The sequence below is a fragment of the Mustela nigripes genome, chromosome 2 (assembly GCF_022355385.1).
Source record: "Mustela nigripes isolate SB6536 chromosome 2, MUSNIG.SB6536, whole genome shotgun sequence".
Classification (NCBI taxonomy): domain Eukaryota; kingdom Metazoa; phylum Chordata; class Mammalia; order Carnivora; family Mustelidae; genus Mustela; species Mustela nigripes.
The window spans coordinates 61,548,494-61,564,178 of NC_081558.1; the positions used below are offsets into that span (position 1 = coordinate 61,548,494).

The window sequence follows — 15,685 nt, forward strand, 5'->3', positions numbered from 1 at the left end:
TAAGGACCTACCACTTATCTCTCTCTTGAGGATGAAGATGGATGACAGGTGCTACCCAGTGATCTTTCCAGATGAGCGGAATTTCCGTCCCTTCACTTCTGACACCCTGGCTACAATTGAGAAGGGGATCGCCATCCAAAAGGAGAAAAAGAAGTGCAAAGACCAGACAACCTTAGAACCCCAGCCTCGGCCTCAGCTTGACCTAAAGGTCTCCAGGAAGTTGCCCAAACTCTATGGTGACATTCCCCATGAGCTGATAGCAAGGCCTCTGGAAGACTTGGACCCATTCTACAGAAATCATAAGGTAGTTGACTGGGGGTCTGGGGTGTTCTAACCATGCAGTTATAATGACAGTTACAAGACTCTCCAAACACTGATCTTGGAGCTTACAGGGATGTCTGTCTTTCTCCTTTGCTATCACCACTTGTTGATGCCTTTGTACTGCTGAAAACCTTTTTCAGTTCTCATTTTCTTTCTGTATTGTATATCTTGGCAAAGAGGAGGAAGACTAGAAGTAGCAGGAAGCTTAAAAGGAAAACAGAGGGAAAAAATGGTGTCAGAAAGAGGACTGGACTAACAGAAAAATTGGGTGTAGGCCATTTAAGTGATTGGCTTTTTGACTTCAGATAAGCCACTTCACTAAGCCTTATTTTTCTGATCTGTAAAATGGGGATCATGTCTGCTTCCTATAACATGGGTATGATACGGAAGTACTTTATAAACTGTAAAGCATTATTCCTAGATGAAAGATGAATATCACTGTCCAAAAATGTCCATTTCAGCAGTAAGAGTTTTCCTCATCAAACTTCTCAACTATAGGCTTTTTAGGCTACTAAATGAGATTTTTCAAGGCCTGAGCCACAGACCAACATGACACATAATAGAATAAATGAAGTCCAAGAATATGGCAGTCAACTGGGCATATGGAAAATTTTTTTTCACAATTACCTGCATTTTATTGACAACAGTAAATGAGCAAAGTGCTACTGCCATAAATATGCCTGCTCTCTTGTTATCTTATATCTTTTTTTATTGTATTTTATTTTATTTCATCTTATTTATTTTATTTTATTTTATTGTCTTATTTTATTATCTTTATTGTCTTACATCTTATTTTAAGTCAATACATTTATGCTAATTTATAAAGTCTTAGGAGACTGGAATCTCTTCCATATATTCTTATTTATAAATCATCAACAAAACATCACAAATTTTAGGTATTTAGCAAATGAATTTTGATGGTGGTGCTGACTTTTTTTTTATTGTAAGTACCCTTTATTAACATATAATGTATTATTAGCCCCAGGGTTACGGGTCTGTGAATCGCCAGGTTTAACACTTCACAGCACTCACCATAGCACATTCCTTCCACAATATCCATAACCCCACCACCCTCTCCCTACCCCTCACCCCCCAGCAACCCTCAGTTTGTTTTGTGAGATTAAGAGTTCCTTATGGTTTGTCTCCCTCCTGATCCCATCTTGTTTCATTTATTCTTTTCCTACCCTCTAAACTCCCCACATTGCCTCTCAACTTCCTCATTATCAAGGAGAGCATATGATAATTGTCTTTCTCCGATTGACATATTTCTTTAAGCATAATACCCTCTAGTTCCATCCACATCGTCACAAATGGCAAGACTTCATTTCTTTTGATGGTTGCATAGTATTCCATTGTATATATATACCACATCTTCTTTATCCATTCATCTGTTGATGGACATCTAGGTTTTTTCTGTAGCTTGGCTATTGTGGACATGACTGCTATAAACTTTCGGGTGCATGTGGGCATATGGAGAATTTTATGTAAATCCATGTCAATATGTGATAGGCTTGCTGTTTAACTTACCTGAATGTAGTTCTTATAGGGATATTCTAGTAAAAGTTCATTAAAGGGACTCCTGAGTGAGAAAATGTGAGCTCTGGGTTGTTCTGATGGCTGTTTGAAAGACTGGGGCAGTGAGAACAGTCCTCTCCTTTCAAGAAAAGCTCAGAAGACCTTACCATTATCATATCACCCAGCAGAGAATGGAAAATCTACCTCACCAGACTGAGTTCAGAGAGGAAGGAAATTTGGGGAGAAGTCCTAGAAATATGAGACACTGAAACCATTTTATGCTGGCAACCATAAGAAATTTATCTCTCCAGAGAAATGTTGCCTGGTATGTCCTTATATTGGGACAGACCTAGGGTTACTAGGCCAAATGGGAACTGTGTATATAGAGGAAAATGGGGTGTGAGTTGGAAAATCAAGAAGGGGGATGAGAGATGAGGGAACAGAAACAGTCCAGTATTTCTCCTTCTTATGCCCCAGAACTCCAGAGTCTTCTTGGAGGCAGAGTTGTTAAGTATGGGTTAACTGTTGGAGGTCTTCTGCCTCAAGACTGGAGCAGGCAGCAGCTTGGTGTGCTGTAGACAGTCCTGAGAGGATAGATTCCTTCTCAGCTTGGGCTCCTGCTTTAAATCAGAAGACATGATACTTCTTTAGAACTTTGCATACCCATGACTCCATATGGCTGGCTGGTACTCTCAGAAGTCATGTGAGATATATGTGAAAGTTAGCACTCCACCTCGCAGATGAGGGAGATAACGACTAGAGGGGGCAGTGGATTAGGCCAGGCCAAACAACCAGTAAGGGATGGAGTTGTGACTCAAACCCAAGGGCTCCTTCTGTAGTCTAACGCTACTTCCTATCTTTAGAAATTTCCATTTTGAAGAGCTACAGAGACAGGGGTGGGGTCAGTAAGCAGACAGAAGGAGCTGGTACCTATCATTTTAATAATTTAAACCCTGACAAGTATAGTTAAATACACCATTAGTTGAAATATTTAAAACAGTCAGAGATGGCATTAATAAATATCAAGGGACACAGAGACAGAGCCATATCATGCCACCTATTAATCTGGGGTGACCCACCTCAGGGAGAGGTTTGCTTTCTGCCCTGAAATTATCTTTCTATTCAAAGGAAGGGCCCAGAATCCCTAAAGTGGGTCTTGGGCTCCTGAGCTCATAACTTTCAGAGAACTCTGTGGCCCATTTCCTTTTGTTGTAGAGGCAACAGAAAATATCCTACTCCATTTTTTCTTGCAGCCAGATGGCCAGCAGACAAGTAAGTTCCAGCAACTCAACGAAGGGTGGTTGATGGTTGGCAGTGACTGAAGTTCTGGTACCTCAGCCAAGGCAGCATCCACCCTGCTATATTGAGCCTGGGTGACAAGGCTTATCTTTTCTGCATAAGAACATACTGGATTACATGTCAAGTAGTACTTTTGCAAATCTTAAAGGAGCAGAGATATGGGGAAACAGGGACAATCCTCATTCTGTGAAGACTTTTGTAACTAATAACTTTAGGGACATATAAGGAGACAGCCAGATTATGGCTTAATGGAAAGAAGAGGTCTGGGAGTTGATGTTAGGAGCCTCTGAGTGATGGATTGTTGTCTGGAGGCTGCTTCATTCCCAAAGCCCAGGAAGACATGGTAGGAAGAAATGGGTGCAATTATGGTATTCTTCAGTGGATCCCAGTGGGCATTTTGGATGGGACAGCATACCATTTAGCAGATCTGTCCTGGGTTTGGCATCCATGGACCTACCCAGTAAAGGTCAGTAGGGCCTCCAGTAATTGTGACAGACAATCAGAAACACCCACATGCATTTCCAGATGCCTTCTGTAGGGCCTTTCCCACCAGTTGGGAACCATAGGTGGATTTGCCTGAATGTCTGTAAGGAGAATGGGAGAGCAAGTCTGGGAACCTTGATGACTTTTGTTGATGATCCTCAAGGTTAGAATTGACTTACAGACTATCTCATATAGAACAGCTCAGGTACAACAATATGGGCTCTCTAGGTCCTTGACTATTCTAAGGTTTGTTATGAAGTTTTCATTTATAATCAAAATAATTTAAAATAATCTGCTGAATATGAATGTTCAATACTACTTCCATCTCTCCAAGTTCCTTCTAGTTCTTATCTCCATAGATACATACCATGGAGTATGAAATGAAGGATTTTGCTTGTCCTGGTTACTAGCCTCTGCCCATGTTTTTCTGCAGGGTGTATATGTTCCATTTCTGGAGCCTCCAGAGTATTACACTAGGTAAACCGTCCACAGCCCAGTACTTATCTTGGGATTCTGAGTGAGACCTAGGCCACGTGGTGCATCTGTTGGTGTCCAGAGTCCCAGTGTAGACTGGTCAGAAAGTACCTCGGGCTTCAGAATAACAGCACTGCCATCAGAAACTGTCAGGGTCATAATGAGCCAAGCCACACCTCAATCTGTGGTTCCACTAAATTTTCTCTAAATGAAATCATGATAAATATTGTTTTGTTACTGCATGTAATTCTTGTTGTGTTTTTTTTGTTTTTGCAGACATTTATGGTGTTGAACAAAAAGAGAACAATCTACCGCTTCAGTGCCAAGCGTGCCTTGTTCATTTTTGGGCCTTTCAATCCAATCCGAAGTTTAGCCATCAAAATCTCGGTCCATTCATATCTTTTCATTGCATCTTTTACTAAGTCCAGGTCATGTTAAAAGTGCAAGAGCCCCAGATTGTTCACATGCTTGTTGAGTGGAAGTAGCTTGTTCTTGAAACAAATTCTGGCTGAGGGCCTACTGCTGTGTGGCAGGGCCTCTGCTACTGCTATGTGTGAACAAGACTTGGCCCTGCACTAGGATCCTATGACCTCAGAAGGAGATGGGCCTTAAAGGCAGGCAATTTCATTAGTGAGATGGGCAGTTTGGGAGGAGTAGTAGTGCTTTGGAGGCATCCAGGATGACTTTCTGGAGAAAGGAACATCTAAGTTGAGACCCAAACAAAGGTTGCAAACTATTAGCCTTTGCTCTGTATTTAGCTGCTCAGTGTGTTGTGCTGGACCTACACAGTGTTTAAAACTTTCTGGAGACACTCTATAATGCTAAAAGTCCAGATTTGCAGCATCTTTTGAAGATGGAACCTCTATGAAGACTAGGCCTGCCTTCCTACCTGGCAAAAATCAGTGTTGTGAGGAAGCACTGCCTCTTTCAGAGGAGTTGTGCAAGCTCTGCTTCACCCCATCTCAGCCCCTCTCTGTGACCCCGCATCTGCCCACCTCACCCATTTAAATGAATCCCTGAACTCTTAAGACTTTGAGATTCCATCCTCAGTGTTAAAGAGTAAAGACAGTCAGCACTGCCAATCTGGGCAGCAGGTAGTGGGGACACCAGACAGTTTTAGACTGGGAGACAAGAGTGCTAGACATAATGAAGTACTGGGGAATGGGAAGGGGTAACTATTCAGGTTGGATTCTCTAGAAGCAGAGCCCGAGATGGAGATTTTTATTTAAGTGATTCAGTTGCAGAGTGCTCTCTGGAGAAGGAAAGAGGGAAACAGGATGGAGCAGAAAGTGAAGGCTAGTGAGGATGGGGTCTCAGCTGATCCCACATCAGCTTGAGCCTGCCAGGAGCTCTGGAGCACTAAATAAATCACAGAGCTGCTCCCCTGGAAGCAAGGGGCGAGCTTTTCTATGTCTCAGGCCGTCAGACATGAGGAAGGGAGCTATAGCCCTCCAGGTGAGGAGGCTGCCATTTGGCTGAGGACAGTTCTTCAGGGGAAGGGACAGCTATAAGTTGTTCTTTGCCAACACTCACAGTAAGCAGACAGGTGCACCTGTGGAAAGGAGACCTGGAGGTATGCCCACAGCCTTCACTGTGATTGATGACATGTGCCACCCTGTAGTGTATCTGCCTTAACGAACAGCAGTCACATTGTTCAGCATGTTCATCATCTGCACCGTCATCATCAACTGTGTGTTCATGGCCACCGCCTACAGTAAGGAAAGCAGTAATGCCGACAGTGCTGAGTAAGTGTTTGTCCTGCGCTTGTCTGTCCTAAGGTTTTAAAAAAATTCACCTAAAAGACTTGTGATTACATCAGAGTTCAGATATATAAAGACAAACTCACCCATAATCCCACTTCCCCAGCACAAATGCTGGCAGAGCCCATTTTAGTTTGGTATACATATTTTTATTTTGTTTTTTAAAGACATTTTAAAATAATAAACAGCACACATACAAATTTTATGTCTAGCTTTTAAGTGGTTTTCCTTGGGTTTACATAGTCTTTATAGGAATCTACTTTTATGGTTATATAATATTTTACCAGGTGAATAAACCATAATTAACTTCTAGCATTTTACTACTATAAATATTGGAACAAGCAACATTTTTGCATATAGCTACTTTTTAAAAAATTACTATTTTCTTAAGACAGAGTGTTAGAAATGGGCTTGCTGGATTAAAAGTTACATTTTAATGCTTGAAAAATATATGGTGGCAAAATAGTTTCCAAAAAATTTGGAAAAGTTATTAATTTATAGAGTTGAAAATATTTACATTTCCTTAATTTCTGGTTGGGTTGGACTCTTTTGTTTTAGTTTGTGAATTGGGTATTCCCATCTTTGACCATGTATCATTTTTGCTTTTACCCAGGTGCATTTTGGTGAGTTTTTGTATAACTAAAATATTTACTTTTTGTAATTTTTAGTTGGCTATTCAGTCATATAAGTTAATTTTTCAACTCAGAGAGTACTGTATTTTAATAAATATTCTCTTATATGTTGTCTTGGTTTTTCTAATTTAACATATTTACTGCTTTAGTTTTTCAGGAATATATTAAATAAGAAATTGACAGAATAATAAGAGATCTCTTATTTTGATCACATATTTAATTATGTGATAGAAACCACCACAATCAACATTACAGTACATTCCAGACACCGTAAAAGTTTCCTCATGCTTCTTGGCAGTAAGTCCCCTAACCCCAACTCCTAACGCTAGGCTTGATCTGCTTTCTGTCACTCTAGGCTAGCCTTGCCTTTCTAGAATTTCATATAATGGACTCATATGGTATCTATGATATACTTTCATGTCTGGCTTCTTCCACTTAGCATGTTTTGAGGTGCATCCGTGCTCTTGTTTATATCACTAGCTTTCCCCCTCTTTGTTGTCGAGTTGTATTCCTTTGTATGGGTATACCACAATTTGTTTTCCCATTCACATGTGGGTTGTTTCTATTTTTGGTTATTATGAACAAACTTGCTATGAATATTTCTGTATAAAAGTCTTTTTGTGGCTGTATGTTTGCATTTCCCCTGGATAAATACCTAGGAGTAAAATTGCTGTGTGTTATATGGTGAGTAAATGAGTAATAATAAACTGCCAAACTTTTCCAAGGCGGCTGCACTGTTTTGTAATTCTGCCGGCAACATATGAAGGTTTCAAAGTCTTTATTAATTTCATCCTTCAGTTTACTTTGAATTTAATTGCTTTTGAGTTTAATTTTCTTTTCCATTTCTAGCTTCTTAAAGTAGAAACTTGGTTGGTTTGAGATCTTTCTTCTTTCCTTGTACAATTGTATAAAGCTATAAATTTCCACCCAGGTACTGCTAAAGCTTCATCCCAAAGATATTGATACCCTGTGTTTTTATTTTATTCATTGCTTAAACATATTCCCTACTTCTTCTTATGATTTCTTCTTTGTCCATACGTTATTCAGAAGTGTGGTTTTTTAAATTTCCAAATATTTTATATTTTTCTAGTTGTCTTATCATTGACAACTTCCAATTTAATTCGATTGTAGAGAATATACTCTGTAAGATTTCAACCTTTTGAAATTAGGAGAAATTTATTTTATGGTTCTACCCTGGGAAATTTTTCACATGGATTTGAAAGAATGTGGATTCTACAGTTGTATGATATGATATTCTGAAGATGGTCAGTTAGGGTGGTTGATAGTGTCATTTAGATTTTATCTTTTTACCATTTCTATTAGTACTTCTATGAATTACTGAGGAGAGGTTTCAAATCTCCATCTATGATTGTGAATTTGTCTATTATCCTTTTCTTTTTGGTAAGTTTTGCCTCGTGTTTTTTGCAACACTATTATTAGGCACATACAGATTTATGGTTATTATATCTTCCTAATATGTGCATTCTTTTATCATTATGAAATGTCTTTCTTTATCTCTAGTAGCATTCCTTTAAGTATTTGTTTTGTCTGAGATTACTATAGCTACTCCAGCTTTCTTATGCTCATTGTTTGCGTGGCATGTCTTTTTTCATCCTTTTACTCTCAACCCTTTTTTGTATTAATAGTGTACTGTATTTTTGTATTTTAGTGTTTTTGTAGTTATAGTGTATCTTTTGTGCTAATAGTTGGTTCTTGTTTATTATGCAGCATATTTTTCAATCTCTGCCTTTTGATGGAACATTTATTTCATTTGCATTTAATATAATTATGAATATGCTTGAATTCAGGTCTGATGTTTTTCTATCAGTTTTCTGTTGATCTCATTTGTTTTTTGTTCCTTTGTGCTTCTCTTGTTCTTTCATTCCTGCCTTTTTTTTTTTTTTTTTTGTTAATCAGGTACATGTAATATTTCATTTTAATTCTCTGCTGTTTTTTTTGTTTTTGTTTTAGCTTTCCTTTTTGTTTTATTTTAGCTTTTCCTTTGCATTACTTTTTAGTGATTGCTTCTTCTCTGTTGCTAAGTAAACTTGGGATTTAGTTAAGGCCAGTGAGTTCAGGGCTGTGCCTTGGAGCAAGGGGCATGGACACCCCTGAGAATAGGAACCATCCTGACAATATTGCTGGGGAAATGGTCTCACCTATAGAGAGTTGGCTATTCCATGTGAGGAGCTAACTGGTAGTGCAGGGGCTGCTGCTCCTTGTTTACTGCAGTGTCTCTGGAAACCTTCGTAGTCAACCAAGTGAGATCTATGGAGGAGGCAGATCCAGGAATGGGGAATGCTTCCATAGAAGTGGTCTGCCCTGCTAGCATTTCTTCTGGTGAGATACAATGAGTCTTCTTTTTCTGTTGATGGAAAGCAGTGGCCCAATTGGATGCTAATTTGCTCAAAGACCATTTTCACTACTAAAACATATGAACATCTAGGCTGAAGGGAAGCTGCTGCTGTCCCCTGGTGGCATAGGGACTAGCAATGGATTCATGAAAGTAGGAGTTGGAGAAGGCTGTTGATAATGGTTTTATAAAAGAAGGCATGTAACTGAGTTGTTAGGCCCATGACGGGGAGAGTTACCTTAGTTTTGTCAGTGTCCTTTGGTTAGAAAACTTTTAAATGGGAAATTGATTCCAAGCTAATAGTTCTCAGAGAATGAATGCCAAAGTGCCCTAGGATAGGTCATGGTGTTAACCTATCTGGACACCACTCATGGCCCTGACTGGATACCCTAACCATGCTTGAACTGACAGTGACACACTCCAGAGGGCCTTATTTGCCTGGTGGTTTGGGATTTCCCTATCACGGAGTTCCCAAGCCCTGTTCCTGGTGGTGAGCATGGCTTTACTCCCTGTCATATGTCATGTTGGTCTGCCTGTCCCTCTATTGGCCAGGCTTCTGCTGGAAAAGAGAGAATGGGAGGGGATGGGAGGTGGAAGGCAGAAATGGCAGTCAGAGGCTGTTTCCTCAATGGTCTGAGATCTAGAAGGAGACTTGCAAAATCCCACAAATCTGCAATTACAGCCTTTTTCCAAAAAATACCCTTCATTTTGTAAATTATACCTCAGGTTTAATAATGGTATTTCAGGGCAGATATGATTTAATCTTCTGTGTTCATTTGTCACCTAAAAGGTGATCAGCTTAAAAAAACAAACAAACAAAACCGAAGCAGAGAGCCACTCACAACTATTTCTCCTCTTAGATTTGGATTTTTCAAGTTCCCAAGACCTCAGTTCTTTAGCCTTGTGGACTGACAGTGGCTGGGTATTCTATCAGAAAAGATCCATTTCTTTTACTGTGAAATGATAGATTGTTTAGATTGTTTGAATTGTTTCTGTCCCTAAAGGGAAGCCTGTGTGTGTGTGTGTGTGTGTGTGTGCACACGCGCGCGCAGAACCAGCATTTTTTTTTCTTCAAAAAATCAATTACTTTAATATATACTTATCTTTTCTTTTCTACAAATCAGGTCATGCTGTCTGTGAAGCAAAACATAACTCATTGTCATAACCTAGAATGAAGAAGGCCTAAGTAAACTGTCCCCACAAATAAATTTCTAGTTAAATATATATTATATATATATTTTAAAATATATTATTTATATTTATATTATATATTAATGTTTATATGTTTATATATAAATATATATATTTATATAATTTATGTAACTTTATAATTATAATAAATATATAATATACACTATATATAATAATATATAATTTATATATAAATGTATAAGTATATTTATATTATGTATTTATGTTATATTTATATTCATATTTTATATATAAATATAATACCTTAAAATATATTATATATATTTAATTTATTCTTTATTTTTTATTTTTTTTCATTTATTTATTTTCAGCATAACAGTATTGATTATTTTTGCACCACACCCAGTGCTCCATGCAATCCGTGCCCTCTATAATACCCACCACCTGGTACCCTGACCTCCCACCCCCCCACCACTTCAAACCCCTCAGATTGTTTTTCAGAGTCCATAGTCTCTCATGGTTCACCTCCCCTTCCAATTTCTCCCAACTTCCTTCTCCTCTCTATCTCCCCATGTCCTCCATGCTATTTGTTATGCTCCACAAAGAAGTGAAACCATATGATAATTGACTCTCTCTGCTTGACTTATTTCACTCAGCAGAATCTCTTCCAGTCCCGTCCATGTTGCTACAAAAGTTGGGTATTCATCCTTTCTGATGGAGGCATAATACTCCATAGTGTATATGGACCACATCTTCCTTATCCATTCGTCCGTTGAAGGGCATCGTGGTTCTTCCCATAGTTTGGCAACCGTGGCCATTGCTGCTATAAACATTGGGGTACAGATGGCCCTTCTTTTCACTACATCTGCATTTTTAAAAAAAATTTTTAATTTTTCTCTCACTTTTAAAAAAAAATTTATTTTTAGTGTAACAGTATTCATTGTTTTTGCACCACACCCAGTGCTCCATGCAATCCGTGCCTTCTCCAATACCCACCACCTGGTTCCCCCAACCTCCCACCCCTCACCCCTTCAAAACCCTCAGATTGTTTTTCAGAGTCCATAGTCTCTCATGGTTCACGTCCCCTTCCAATATCTCTCAACTCCCTTCTCCTCTCCATCTCCCCTTGTCCTCCATGCTATTTGTTATGCTCCACAAATAAGTGAAACCATATGATAATTGACTCTCTCTGCTTGACTTATTTCACTCAGCAGAATCTCTTCCAGTCCCCTCCATGTTGCTACAAAAGTTGGGTATTCATCCTTTCTGATGGAGGCATAATACTCCAGTGTATATGGACCACATCTTCCTTATCCATTTGTCCATTGAAGGGCATCTTGGTTCTTTCCACAGTTTGGCAACCGTGGCCATTGCTGCTATAAACATTGGGGTACAGATGGCCCTTCTTTTCACTAGATCTGTATCTTTGGGGTAAATACCCAGGAGTGCAATTGCAGGGTCATAGGGAAGCTCTATTTTTAATTTCTTGAGGAATCTCCACACTGTTCTCCAAAGAGGCTGTACCAACTTGCATTCCCACCAACAGTGTAAGAGGGTTCCCCTTTCTCCACATCCCCTCCAACAAATGTTGTTTCCTGTCTTGCTAATTTTGGCCATTCTGACTGGTGTAAGGTGAGATCTCAATGTGGTTTTCATTTGAATCTCCCTGATGGCTAGTGATGATGAACATTTTTTCATGTGTCTGATAGCCATTTGTATGTCTTCATTGAAGAAGTGTCTGTTCATATCTTCTGCCCATTTTTTTGATATGATTGCCTGTTTTGTGTGTGTTGAGTTTGAGGAGTTCATTATAGATCCTGGATATCAACCTTTTGTCTGTACTGTCATTTGCAAATATCTTCTCCCATTCCGTCGGTTGCCTCTTTGTTTTGTTGACTGTTTCCTTTGCTGTGCAGAAGCTTTTGATTTTGATGAAGTCCCCAAAGTTCATTTTCAGTTTTGTTTCCTTTGCCTTTGGAGACAATATCTTGAAAGAAGTTGCTGTGGCTGATATTGAAGAGGTTACTGCCTATTTCTCCTCTAGGATTCTGATGGATTCCTGTCTCACGTTGAGGTCTTTTATCCATTTTGAGTTTTTTTTTTTTTTTTGCGTACGGTGTAAGAGAATGGTCGAGTTTCATTCTTCTACATAGCTGTCCAGTTTTCCCAGCTCCATTTATTGAAAAGACTGTCTTTTTTCCACTGTATATTTTTTTCTGCAGAACCAGCATTTTTGACAGCTTGCGTTTATAACAAGAGAGATGGAATATTGTGGGGGTTTGTTGTTGTTTTTTATTTGCTTATTTTATTTGTTTTTGAGGGAGAAAGGGGAAGAAGGGAAATAAATTAGAGGATAGAACGTGATGAAGGACTCAGGGAAGAGAATAGAAATGGGTTTTTCTTTTTAATTGCTGTAAAATATATATTACATAAAATTTACCATCTTAGCCATTTTTCAGTGATATTAAGTATATTCACAGAATTGTGCAACCAGTTACCACCATCGATCTCCAGAAGTCTTTCTATTTTGCAGAACTGAAACTCTGTGCTTATTAAACACTAATTCCCCTCCAGTCCCTGGCAATGTATTTGACTGCTAGGTACCTCGTTTAAGTGGAATCATACAGTATTTATCTTTTTGTGACTGGTTCATTTCCCTTAGCAGAATTACTTCAAGGTTTATCTACATTGTAGCATGTGTCAGGAGTTCCTTCCTTTTTAAGGCTGAATAAGTCTAGTTCCATACAAAATTTTTACGATATTATTGACTGTATTCCCTATGCTGTACATTACATTCCCATGTCTTTTTTATTTTATAACTTAAGGATTGCACCTCTTAATTCCCTTCATCTATTTCATCCATCCCCCATCTCCCATTCTCCTCCCCTCTGGGAACCATCAGTTTGTTCTCTGTTTCTAGGCATCTATTTTGTTTTGTTTGTTTTGCCTTTTAGATTCCACATATAAGTGAAATCATACAGTATTTGTTTTTCTCTGTCTAATTTTACTTAGCATAATACTCTCTGGTCTATCTTAGTTGCCAAGAATAGCAAGATTTCATTCTTTTTTTAAGGTGGAGTACTATTCTCTTGTGTATATATACCATATCTTTATCTGTTTATCTGGTGATGGGCATTTAGATTGCTTCTGTATGTTGGCAGCTGTAAATAATGCTGCATTGAACGTAGCAGTATGTATGTCTTTTCAAATTAGTGTTTTGGTTTTGTTTGGTTAAATACCCAGAAGTGAAATTGCTGGATCATATAGTACTTCTATTTTTAATTTTTAAATGAACCCCTACACTGTTTTCCTTTGTGGCTGAACCAATTTACATTCCTATCTACCGTGCACAAGGACTCCCTTTTCTCTCATCCTTGCCAACACTTGCTTCTTATCTTTTTGATAATGTTTATTGTGATAAGTGTGAGATGATAGCTCACTGTGGTCTTGATTTGCATTTTCTTCCTTATTAGTGACCTTAAGTGTCTCTTCGTGTGCCTGTTGACCATCTGTATATCTTCTCTAGGAAAATGTCTATTCAGGTCTTCTGCTCATTTTTAATAAGATTGTTTGCTTGATATTGAGTTGTAGGAGTTTTTAAAATATAATTTAGATGTTATCTGGTGGGGGCTTCGGGATATAGCATTTGCAGATATCATCTCTGCTTCATAGGTTGCCTTTTTCATTTTGTTGATGATTTCCTTTGCTGTGCAAAAGCTTTTCACTTTGATGTAGCTCCATTTGTTTACTTTTACTTTTGTTGTCCTTATCTGGAGAGACAGAACCAAACAAATATTGCTAAGACCAATGTCAGAGAGCTTACTGCCCAAGTTTTCATCTAGGAGTTTTATGCTTTTGGTTCTTACGTTTAAGTCTTTAAATCCATTTTAAGTTTATTTTTGTATATGGTGTAATTCTTTGTTGTTATTAAGTTGTATATCTGGGTATTAACCTCTCATCAGATATATGATTTGCAAGTATTTTCTTCTAGAAGTTGTATAGTTTCTGCTCTTGCCCTTAGATATTTAATCCATTTTGAATTAATTTTTGTACATGCTGTAAGATAGGGGTCCAACTTTATTTTTTTGCATGAGGATGTTGAGCTTTCCCAGTACCATTTGTTGAAAAGACTGTCCTTTTCCTGCCGAACAATCTTGGCATCTTTTTTGAAAATCATTTAACTATATATGCTAGGGCTTATTTCTGGGCTTTCTGTTCTATTCCAGTGGTCTATATGTCTGTCTTTATACCAGCTACACACTGTTTATATTACTTTTGCTTGGTGATAAGTTTTGATATAAGAAAGTATGAGATCTCCAACTTTTTTCTTTTTCAAGATTGTTTTGGCTATTCAGGGTCCCTTGAAATTTCACATGAATTTCAGGATGGATGTTTTTATTTTTGCCAAGAATGTCATTGTGATTTTGATAGGGATTGCACTGAATCTGTAGATGACTGAGTAGTACAAACATCTTAATAGTATTAAGTCTTCAGACCTATGAATATAGGATATGGAAAGATCCCGTTTTCAGCCTTGTCACTTATGGTTCCTTTGCCGTCACCCCCTTCAGTACATCACAGTGACAACTCTAGAGTAGTAGTGACAAAATAACAGTGACAACACCCATTCCTAAGGTCCCAGATTGGCTAAAACGACTCTCAAGAATATGGCTGTAGAGCTAGGCATTGAATAACACTTTTACAATTTTATCTGTGGGCCTGTTTCTCAGAAATTCTAACCACTAGAACTTCCTTAAGGAACCTACTACACTGAACTGTGGTTTGCTGATAATCAGAATGTTGAATGTCACATTGAAATGGAAAAACTGCATAAAGGCTAGATAAGACAAATGGGCTCTCTGCTGTTCACACCACTTACCATCTTCCTTCTTGTTCTGAATGCTTTGCTTTATAGGTATGTTTTCACTGGGATTTATATTTTTGAAGCTTTGATAAAAATATTAGCAAGAGGTTTAATTCTGGATGAGTTTTCTTTTCTTCGAGATCCATGGAACTGGCTGGACTCCGTTGTCATTGTAACAGCGTAAGAATGTCAAAGTTGTTTATTGAGGAAACTCGGGGTGGGAAAGAAGCTCCTGGGCTTCCACCAGGAAGTGTGGGTCCATGTGAGTAACTGTGTCCTATTAAGGCCAAGAGTTCTGAGTGCAGTGTTGATTGGCCCTGAACAGCACCCTGCGGACGATTGGCCAGAGGCCTCCAGTGTGAATCCATTTCTAGGCCACATTCATGCTCTCATTCTTTCAACCATTCACTTCCCAAACACTGGCCTATTATGGGCCAAGTTCTGTGCAAGATACAGGGGTTGTGATAATGAAAATAAAACAAAACAAACAGACATGGTTCTTACCCTCTTGAAGCTCACAGTCCAGATGGGAAGAGAGAAAATTAACAACCGTCACAGTCTGGTAGGGTGAGTGCTAGGACAGGAATTGGGCATATATTTGGCTGTTAGAACGTGTAGGAGGAACTACAGAGTCTTAAAAATCTTTGGCTACTGCAAGCTCTCAAGGAGTTTTTTTTTTTTTTTTTTAATTTCCATTTTCTCCTAGAAGTTTTATAGATTTAGCTCTTACATTTTAGTCCATGGTCCATTTTAAGTTAACTATTATGTATATTGTATATGACATGAGGTGAGAGTTGAAGTTCCTCCTGAAGGAAAGGACATCAGTTTGGCA

The 15,685-nt window shown here is 38.5% G+C and overlaps 1 protein-coding gene across 1 annotated transcript in view; it reads left to right on the top strand.

Moving 5' to 3' along the window:
• SCN11A (sodium voltage-gated channel alpha subunit 11) overlaps positions 1 to 15,685 on the top strand; it is a 93,543-nt gene that overhangs the window by 6,893 nt on the left and 70,965 nt on the right. Inside the window, exons 2-5 of the mRNA XM_059390530.1 lie at positions 31 to 304; positions 4,369 to 4,487; positions 5,742 to 5,837; positions 14,905 to 15,033. Coding sequence (XP_059246513.1) covers positions 32 to 304; positions 4,369 to 4,487; positions 5,742 to 5,837; positions 14,905 to 15,033 — 617 coding nt within the window. The 5' untranslated portion in view covers position 31. The remainder of the gene's footprint in view (positions 1 to 30; positions 305 to 4,368; positions 4,488 to 5,741; positions 5,838 to 14,904; positions 15,034 to 15,685) is intronic.